Source organism: Pomacea canaliculata, linkage group LG3 (assembly GCF_003073045.1).
Source record: "Pomacea canaliculata isolate SZHN2017 linkage group LG3, ASM307304v1, whole genome shotgun sequence".
In the NCBI taxonomy this organism is placed as follows: domain Eukaryota; kingdom Metazoa; phylum Mollusca; class Gastropoda; order Architaenioglossa; family Ampullariidae; genus Pomacea; species Pomacea canaliculata.
Window position 1 is genome coordinate 20,122,995 of NC_037592.1, and position 10,933 is coordinate 20,133,927.

Sequence of the window (10,933 nt, forward strand, 5' to 3'; positions counted from 1 at the left end):
TAGAAACACAATAAACATACCTAATATCAACATCGTTTATGCAGCTTTTTCTGGTAATAACCACTCTGTGTCCCTTTCATTTGAGTAGGTAGGACTCTGGAGACAGAAAACGGGAGAACTGAAAGTAGAGAAACCTCGTCTTTTCATGAACCACGCAGAGGCAGCAAGTGTCAACAAGACACAAAGAGTGACAACCATTCTGGTGAGCATTGCCACCTTCACTCTCCTAAGTCTTTGATCTTTATTCTGTTCGTGATGTATGAGTGTTTGTCAGCTTGTTGTTAGCTTGTCCTGTATGGTTCAATGTGGATTTCTAATATTAATAATTGTGATAACGATGAGCATCACGTGTGTGTACACAGCTGTGTTTGTACTTCTTGTCACATGCCGAGGTGTATTTGAGTGCGAGAGCGTGCGTACGTGAGAAGTGGTTGAGTGGGAACATGGAGGGTAGAAGACAAGTCAGCAGTTATCGTCCCTTTGACCTCGGACAAGGTCCGGGTCATCCATGTTTATCTTTGTTGGTTACTTGACCAGTGTATTGTTCCGAATGAACGCAAGATAAACATGCAATATGTTGTCCTTCACCAGTGCCTTAACTGATTTGTTTCTTAGCTAAACTGTCTTGGTTTCAGTTGCTTCTCCTGTGTTAGTTTGTGTTACTGACGGACAGGTCACTCAGATCCTGTCTCATGCCACTAATTACACTTTCATGCGGAGTTTGACTCGAGTCTGATTGTCTCCACAGTCACGGCCTTATGTCATGTATAAGTCCATGGCTAACAGTGATGGAAGGCCACCAATAGCCAAGGAAAATCTGGAGGGATTTTGCATAGACCTGGCTAATGAAGTCTCCAGAAAACTTCACTTTGACTATCACATCCAGTTTGTGAACGACGGCAACTATGGCCGTGAACTGGATAACGGCACCTGGAATGGAATGGTGGAGAGTTGATCCGGCATGTATGTACACACTTTTGTCTCCTAACAAAGCTTACTATCAATAGTCGCAAACTAACACATTTTATTAACACCCTAGTATGAAATTGCGTACACACGTAATATTCATAGATTATTGCAGCTTTTAAAAACAATTGCCAATGAATTTATATCTTAGGTAAATAATGAGTGTGGCATCCGACATTAGTTTAAAATTCTCCAAGAATGTCATTTGAAAATTTAAAAATTCAATCGTGATTATACCTATAAAAAAACATCGACACATCGAAAATACGTGAATGAGTTTATAGGTTGCACAAGCTTGATGGTGACGAGTACTGGCTGGTTTTTTCAATCAAGAATATTTTAGACTGAACTGTTTTTCATAGTTAACACCTTTATTGACATATTGAAAATTTTTACTTAAAATTTTTTAATAATTTAAAAGTATCAAATAAATTTCTTCACACTTTACATACCGAATTTTGGATTACAAACAAACTTTTACGGATATTATTCTTTTATCTTTCTTCTTAAATCCAATCGACGTATATCTCGCTCCAATTTTCTGTACAAGTCCTGGTAGTATTATAGTAACATGAGTGGAATACAGGTAATGTGTACAGTAAAACGAGAGCGGGTAGTATGTAAAAACGTATGACGATAACAAGAAGTATTACAGTAACACGAGAGCAGAAGTCAAGACCTTACCCATGATGCACACGTCTTCCTGTCGGTTAGGAAGCTGACATGGCCATCGCCCCGTTGACCATCACTGCCGACCGGGAGAAGGTGATAGACTTCACCAAGCCCTTCATGTCGCTGGGCATCTCCATCATGATCAAGAAGCCCATGAACCACAAAGCCCATGTGTTCAGCTTCATGGATCCGTTGTCCTACGAGATCTGGATGTGCATCGTCTTCGCCTACATCGGGGTCAGTGTCGTTCTCTTCCTCGTCAGTCGCTTTAGTCCCAATGAATGGCACCTCTCTGGACAGCATGATGTCACCAACGACTTCAGCATATCCAACTCTCTGTGGTTTTCTTTGGGAGCCTTCATGCAGCAGGGCTGCGATATTTCTCCAAGGTACGCTCACATTAGGGAGGTTTCCTTGACTAGTCTCTGCTCTTTTTTTACATTAAATTAATAGAAATCTGGCTGATGTATAAAATATTATAATGAAACCAATCAATCTAAAAGATTTTTCAAATGTTAAATGATGAACTTCAGAGTTCTCCACAACACTAAAAATTCAAGTTATGTTTCCTATGCTGATGGGCCTCTTGTTCGACTGTTGATAAAGAAGTAGTCAGATATGTTATCTTTGAAAGCAATGAAGCTCAAACATTTTTTCAAGCAATGTGTTTAAATATTTCTTCTTCTTCTTCTTCTTTTTATCATCATATTTCCTGTTCACCCCAGTGTAGCATATGGCGTGTTTAAGTACACCAATAGCTTTTTGTGGCGGGTATATATCTTCTGGTGCCATACGTACCAGAACAATTTTTGCAATTCCAGATTGACTTAATCCAGGTCGCAGTAGCAAAAGGTCAATAAAGATGCCAGTCTTCTGAAGAATGTCTATTTTTCCTGGGTTTATTAGGCTTAGGAAAGTATCTTGCCTCGTGATATAATGCGTCTGCGTTTTGCTCGTGATATGCTGATTATCCACTAGGTCATTGTCTGGGCGAATAGTGGGAAGTGTCTGGTGGTTCTTTACACTCATCATCATCTCATCTTACACTGCCAACCTGGCGGCCTTCCTGACAGTGGAGAGGATGCTCACTCCCATAGACTCTGCTGAAGACTTGGCCAAGCAGACAGATATTCAGTATGGAACCATTGCTTCCGGAAGCACTAGATCGTTTTTCCAGGTAATGTAAATTTATCTTTGCATGTGGGACTCACATAACTGCTTTTCTTAAAAATTAAATAATTTCTTTCAAGAGCATTATGTAAAACGTCACTCAAGTTGTGGACACTACAAAGCTTCTGGTCTGTCTTTCCTTGGACATCAGAACTTCTTTTAATAGTTTTACCATTTACTATTCAAACTTATTCGGCAAAGAGTTTTCTATAGTTTAGTATATAACAGGTAGACGTTGATCTCAATAAAAATGTATAGTTACAGTCTAAATGAAAGAAACATTTAAATCCAATGGGTTTTCTTTGATAAGCAACACAATTAAAACTAGTTTAGTGCCACATTTTGAAATATATGTGTTTTCCGTATTGATTTTGGGTTTGTCATACTCAGAAAACAGAAATGTTCTATGCTAAATTCAGTTGAAAACACCATTACAAACTGTACATACTAAAAATAACAGACCCTGTGTTATCCTCCATCTGTTAATTAGGTTGTAAAATTAAGATGTTTTGTAGTACATGTTGCCGTCTGTTTCCCTCAGAACTCCAAGGTACAGCTTTACCAAAGAATGTGGGCGTACATGACTTCAGCGACACCTAGTGTGTTTGTTCAAAGCGTGGAGGAAGGCATAGAGCGAGTGCGCAAATCAAACGGCAAGTACGCCTTCCTGCTGGAGTCCACCACCAATGACTACAACAACCAGCGAAAGCCGTGCGATACAATGATGGTGGGACAGAACCTCAACTCCAATGGCTTCGGCATAGCAACGCCTATTGGGTCAGACATGAAGTGAGTAGGACAGGCCATGTACCCAAGAAAAACTTTCTGTCTGCGGTGTACTTTTAATAATTATCATCCTTAGTCACGATTACTGTTTTTGTTACAAACACACTCCATCCCAAACCCTTACTTTATGTGAAGTAGGGGAACTGCAAGCCCTACTCTCTCGTCACAAATGTGTGGCTCCGGCAATAAGAAATAGAGCAGTAATTAAACCATACTTATAATATTTTTAAGCACTGAGAAATATAATCTTTTCTTGATGCATGTTTTTCAAACAATTTTGAACTGCTCAATATTATGGTGAAATGTGCCAGGAATCAACTAAACTTTGCTGTCCTTGAACTTCGCGAAAAGGGAGTCCTAGCAGCCCTTGAGAAGGATTGGTGGTTCAACAAAGGTGAATGTCCTAAAGCCAGATCGTCCAAGGTAAATTATAACAAATTGCTGTAAACGTTTTTTCCCCCAAATCATAATATTGATATTAATGAAAAGGCAAATTTTGCATGAAAATAATACCAAATAAATTTTATCGTATAGAGCAGTAGTTGTTTGTATGTTTTGTTCTTGTTGCATACACAGAATTCCACAGCTTAATGATAACTAACATAGATACAAGACAAGTAACAATTATGACAATAGCATTGTTTACAATTTTTAAATTTTTTGCAGGAAGGAGTTCAGAGTGCGCTAACGCTGCAGAACGTGGCTGGTATTTTCTACATTTTAATTGGTGGACTAGCAACAGCTTTAATTTCTGCCGCCATCGAATTTTTCTACAAATCCAAAGTTGATTCTTCCAAGTACAAGGTAAGCAGCAGACTCTTCCATATTCAAGGTAAGAAGAACAATATTGTAGGTAGCGAAGTTTCAAGCACAATGATGTGTGTGGCTATACAAGTGTGTAGGCGTGTAGGAGAGATGGCCTTTGGAATGTTTTACATCTCGGCCCTGTTGTCCAGCCTAAACATATGTGTGTTACAGTAATCCTTTAAACACTTCCCCACCCTTTTTAGAAGAACACTTTCATGATCACTTCACTCTCCCAAAGCACAAACACAAGATTGCTTTTGTTGTGAAATGCACGTCTTTCACACCGACTGTGTGAATGTGTAATAATACAGAGAGAGAGAAAAAAAGGAGAGAAAGAGATGTTTTGTAAAATGTTGTTATCCTCTGTGTGTCTTCTTTGGGTAGAAAGAAACCATGAGATGTATTTGAAAATAGAAATGTCCATTTTCACTTCCTTTGAAAGCATGCACCATCATTGCCAATCATGCAGTCACTGCAAACCATGCACAATTTCTGCGAACCATGCACAACCACTGCGAGCCGTGCACATTTATTGCGAACCATGCGGTCAAAAATAAAGTTCCACAAAGAGATCAGTCTCTTTGCTATGGACAGCGACCGGACTTTGAGTACCATGACCGTTGACGCCCATCTGGAAAGTACAGAACAGTATTCTGGAGCTTGTCACGGGGCCAGAGTCAATGGAAGTTCACCAGAAGACCTGCTTATAAAGCTCCGTAGAAAGCATTGACAAGCCCCTAGGTTACTTCTTTCACAAGATGAATCTGCCTTGAAGAACTCTGTTTTTTTTAACTTTGTGGTGTTTCTTCTTTCCATATCCAGCAGTTAAAACACACCTACAAAATATTCACATGGGCAGTGACACTATAAATGTATAAAATCACTATTTCCAAATCTTGTTTTCACTCCACATTCGCTTCAATCAAACCAAACCAAATCTCTTCTTATATTTTTAACAAACTTTTCAGTCTGGATGAGTCTGAAACCAAACCTACTTTGCCTTAAATATAAATGCATCGCGTTAAGGTGACTAGAAAAGAAAAGATTAATAAAAGCTATTCTTCATTGTCAGACCACGTTTGGGTCTTCATTGAGATCCAAAGCGAGACTGTCTTTCCGGGGTCACTTGGACTCGTCAAGTTCTGATCGTCATATGAACGGCAACAAACGATCAATGAACACTGTGCGTGACAAACTGGTGAGCGTGGTTCACTGCACCGCTTGCTTTTTATGTCATTTTTTTTTCTTTATTTTTGCTTCAGCATAATGATTTTTTTTGTCCTGTGTTGCTTTACGTAGGTGAGGCTAAGATAGTTCACATCTTTTAAAATGCAAACACTTAATCTTTCAGCGAATCTTCACAGCGTTACTTTCTGAGAAATTGTCAGCTACAAAACCTACAGTGGTCCCTGTCGCTTAACTTTGTGAAGTCAAGTTGGCTTGGAGATCGATCTAGTGCATTTATTTACACTGAAGCCTTGAGAAGAAAGACAAATCTTTAAAAAAACTGATGTAACTAAAATTTTTAATTTTTAACATATTTTAAAAACTGCAATTGGCAGCTCTAAGACAAAGGAAAGTAAACACTGTACATTCATTACATTTTTCTTGTTCTACCTCCTCCATACACATCTCGCATCTTTTGTAACCAAATGTTTAGCTTTGTGTCGGCTAGAATTCTTAGAGGAGTTACAGATTTTAGATTGTCAGTCCACCTGCAAAGTCAAACCTGTCCAGCAGGACGGAAAGAATAAGCTCTTTAACCACGCCTCCGCTGTCTTGTGTACATCCAGTCTGCTTCCAGATTCCTTGGTGACCGTTTTCTTTGTAGGAGTGTTATTGTAGAGTATCTCCTGTGTGCTTTGCCTTGTGTGCTACATGCTAAACTGGACAGTTTTAGTCTTATCTTTGTTGTGGTAAATACAAAAGAGTCCTCATTGTCTGTGAGCTGTTTACTTGTTTGCCCTGTCTCCTTTCGTTCTATATACCATAAGCAAAACAACAAATGTTCTTGGTCTCGTAAATATAACCTAAAAATATACTAGTGGCTATCTTTCAATACTGCATCGACTAAAATATTCATATTCAATCTGTAACAATTGTAATTTGTAAAGCTAATTTACTTTCTATGCCCTGAAAGAGGCGTCATTCGCTTTTGTTTGTTGTTTTCTTGCAGTACTCGTACACAGCGCCCTCGCAGGTGGGAGTGGACTCGTACGACGACGCAAACACGCACACAGAAGTGTAACGCAGCAGGTGACTAGTCGTGACATTCATAAAGACAATGTGTGTGCGTGCGTGAGTGAGTGCAAACCCATGTCATAGATATTCGCTGATGTTCGATCATTCACAGACTGACTGCCGGAATGTTGCAACTCCTGTTCAAATGGTCTAAAACAGCAATTTTTTTTTTTGAATTCTCTTCTAAACATTTTGGATTTTTTTAATTTATTTGTGAAATTTGTAGACGACACACGTGAGATTACTGTTTGATTTCCATAAGAAAACCTAATAGTTTTGAAGCCTTTGCTTTGGAACTTATTGTTTGTGGTCACTATTATCATCAGACAATAAAAATATTAGTTGTGTTTGCTTGCTGTGACCTGACTGCATGCAGCTATACTTCACTGAACTCATGCTGTTCTCTGTAAACCTTGCAATTCTTCAGGAAGCTTGTTCGAAGTCTGAAGAGTATTAATCAAAAGGATGTTGTTACTCTCCACTTAATACTTTTGTCTGTCGTCATAGTTTACCCCTCTTCGTATATTCTGAAAAAGTAAACTAAAATATTTAAATGCTAAATTGTAAGCAGTTAACCGCCAAAATTTGCGTATTAAAGACGATTTTAGAGATACATTTTATGGACTACTGTGTGTTATCTTCTATAGGACATTTAAAAAAAAATGTTTCACATTATTTCAACAGTTTAGTCCTAAATGACTTATTTTATTTCGCTTGATTGATGGAAAGAGAGGTTTCATAGAATACTCTCATTCACAAGAATACCGAAGAGAACAGCAGTGACTTCTTTGTTTAATACCTTCGTCAAGCTGAATTAAAAATTTGGAGACATTTTCTGACTCTGAGTACATATCTCAAGAGCAGTTTGTGACATTTATCTCAGTTTTGTTGTGGAGTATGTTACCTTACCCTATCAGAAGAAAGTAAAACTGGAAATAAATGTTAGATGGTGCCTGACTCCGTGTTCCTACAGTGAGTTTTGTGAATGTCATTTAGCAGACAGTATTTCCACAGTGTAACATTCAGTCAAAACAAATCGTGCTGGAGATGTACTTTGTGTGTATTGTGCATTGCTTGTATGTACTGTGTATGTGTGCGTGTGTGCATGCATGTCTGTAGACGAGTGTTGATGCTAGGATGTGTTAGTAGCCACAAGTGTAGGCCTTCGTCTTTGCTCCAGTCCAGCAGAGATCATGCAGGCTCTCATCATAAGATCGTCGGGGAATGTGATCAGTTCTCTTGCCTAACCCATGGGGTTCCATTCCAAGGTGTGAGAGAATATGTCACATCTTACAGAACTTTTTCAGTTTTTTTCTTCCATCATTTGTAAACTAAGCATCACTGCCTCGTGGGTGCTGCTGCAAATGCTGCTTTGCTGCTGATGATACAGAGAAGGACGGGAGGAGGAGGTGGTGATGGTGGTGATGGTGGTCGTGGTGATGATGGTGGTGATGGCGGTAATGGTGGTGGTGTACAAGCTGTTTAAGTACAATTCTTTATCCAGCATATCTCACATGATGGCCACAGACGGAGCCATTTCTCTGCTGGAGACCTCAGTCAGTGCAGCAATCAATCTGCTATCACGCGCAATTATTTGTTTTTATTGTTACGTTGACACGAGATCGATGTGAGGTCAACGGGTTTAATCTCCATTATCAATATTCACTTGATTTTGTGGAACCTGTGTTGCTGTTATGTGATCAGATTTGTACATTGTTGAATACTTGTGCATGTCAGGTTTTTAGTGTAATAAACATTCGTTTTATAGATACATATTACATGATAATACTTTTTATTGAAATTATTGGTTTTTCTTTTGCTATTTGTGCTTTAATTTTAACAGAAATAAGTAAGTCCTTTCTCCTTTTTGAAGCCGTACAGGTGTTGGAAATAGCAGTTAAAAGTGACTGGCTGACATTCAGTAGCTGATCACAAAGTAAGAAATGTGCTCACAAGCTAAATGTTGTATGTGTGCTGAAATCCAAATGAACTCACAACCCCCCGTGGTTATTCTTTTGCATGTCTCTAGGGAAAACTGTTAGGTACTAGCTATACAGATGTATATATAGATTTTTATGTTATTAGCAAGAAAAACTAGAAAAGAAAACCTCTAGTAGTGTCTTGTAGTATATGATTGTCTGAAGGACTTGGGATGTGGTGGGTTATGTACCTCGTTAAGATTTGGGCTGGGGTTATCGTGTGAACCGTCAGCAAATAAATTGCAGTTTAAACCTTCAATATTCGTTCATAGAGCAACGGTTGCAGTTCACTAACCTTTCGAAGCGATCAATCGCAAGCTAACAGCTTTTTCACTTTTGAAATAGGGACATTTATGAGAGGGCAATTCCGAATGGTATTCATTGACAACTGCTGTTTTGAATGGTAATCATCTATGACATGATATAATTTCTGTTCGTTTTGCTTGGTTTCGACTCCCAGACCATAGCTAGGAACACGGCTGTCAAGTCTTAGTTCACGTCGTCGTTACGTTCACCTAACGTCGTTAGGCGGGTGTGTGCACGGAGCCAAGGTAAGTAACCTGATGGACTGGCTTCCTCCAGACTACCCTGGGGGAATGTACTACCCAATGTTTCCATGCTCAAGCTTTGATTGGGAATTCAACCTCTTGCTGTGTGCACCTTGAATGACACTGTCTCTGTCGTTTCTTCAGATTTAGTAGGAAACATTTCATACGGGTGGAACTTTAAACTTGTATATTGAAGTTTAGGATTCGGGCAAGGTATGTTTAGTTTGCTAATGGAATTTAGAATAACCCACACTTCAACCAACAATTTGAGTCCAAACTATTTTCATATTTCACAGCAGCTTGGGAAATCTACACACATTTGTTTTTTACCCTTTGTCTCTCACTTTGATAACTTTTATTATGTAATATATCTAAGTTATTATTATATTGCTTACTTTTTCTCTCATATAGTGCTATTAATAACTTATACTTGTCTCCCTTTTATTAGAAGTAATCAGTGCAGTTTTCTTACATCAGTATGAAGATTTTCTTCTCTAAGCAAAACGTTTTTGATTACCTTCTATAAAGTTATTCTTAGAATCGAATGCTTTTCTTAGATGAATCCCATTGTCTTCTAACTAGACTAAAATTTTCTGTTTGCAATATCTAGGAAAAACTCTCTTTGCAGGTTTAAGACATCGAAATCAATTTCGAAAATGCACTGTTCTTTGGCACACAAGTTTGGTTAAAAGCTTCATTTTTATTTTTAAAGTATCATTTCGCAAGCAGTACACCTTTTAATTGAACATGTCAAGATTAAAATAATAAAAAGTTATTATTTTCACACAAAAAGTAGAATATTTGGAAAAAAAATTTACTAAGGTCTAAACATCGGATGTTTATGGCTCCCTAGGACTACTAAATGTTATTGTCGATTATATCTGACATCGACCACCAATGCATTTGCGTTTCCATGCTTACAGAAATTCGCGGTTTTCATTGTCATTTGATGCCATCTCTAGCTATTTCATTTTGACATTTATATTCTTGATTTAAAATGAATATAAAATGCTCATCTTTGTGTGAAAAAGACATTTCTGATTTCGTTTTTGTACCGTCGTTTAACATACAAGAGTTTTGGAAAAAAAGCGCACTAAAACCATCCTTTTATGCCAAAATTAAGTCTGATGAATGATACAGTGGAATATGACAATGAATGTGTCAGCTGTTACGTGTAACGTGTAACTTCAAGGTAATGTCAGCCTCTGTGGTCTGTAACACTGCGATGATTGTGACCCCACAGGTCAACGTATCAACAAGAAGCTAGCAGTTAATTTCTTTGAGGTTGCAAGGTACATCCACGTTAGCAGCTGTCTCAATATTTCAGTCACATTTCCTCATTGTTGACCTCGAACTCTTGCTTACAGTTCTGAATTGTTCATGTCAAAATATGTGATGTGGCGAAGACCATATTTTCATGTTAAAGAATTGTGTGTGATCGTCTTTAATGGAAGTTTCACAAATTAAAAACATTACTTGAGTAATAAGTTGTGTACAGCTTTTTTACTTCCCTGCTCTTATGCACCAAAGAACATATCACTGAAAAAGTATATATTCAACTACAAATGCTTTTGCGGTTAAAACAAACAAAACGAGCAAGCTGATGCTTTAGTTTAAAGTCACGTGACGGGGTGGGGACAAGAGGAGTCATGTGTTTGATGTCTGTGGGCTAAGCTGAGGCCATTAAAATGCATGACTTTGGAAGAAAGATAAAAAACTTCACTAATAATAAAACGGTTTTTAATTAGCATTCGTCAAAATCTT

The 10,933-nt window shown here is 38.1% G+C and overlaps 1 protein-coding gene across 1 annotated transcript in view; it reads left to right on the forward strand.

The window, feature by feature from the left end:
* The window catches only part of LOC112559482 (glutamate receptor-like), a 41,715-nt gene extending 31,059 nt beyond the window's left edge, over positions 1-10,656 (forward strand). Inside the window, 10 exon segments of the mRNA XM_025230776.1 lie at positions 89-202; positions 749-941; positions 944-963; positions 1,681-2,027; positions 2,617-2,815; positions 3,350-3,597; positions 3,906-4,017; positions 4,261-4,398; positions 5,474-5,599; positions 6,578-10,656. Of these exon segments, the coding sequence (XP_025086561.1) occupies positions 89-202; positions 749-941; positions 944-963; positions 1,681-2,027; positions 2,617-2,815; positions 3,350-3,597; positions 3,906-4,017; positions 4,261-4,398; positions 5,474-5,599; positions 6,578-6,649 (1,569 nt within the window). The 3' untranslated portion in view covers positions 6,650-10,656.
* Positions 10,657-10,933: the final 277 nt, after the last annotated feature.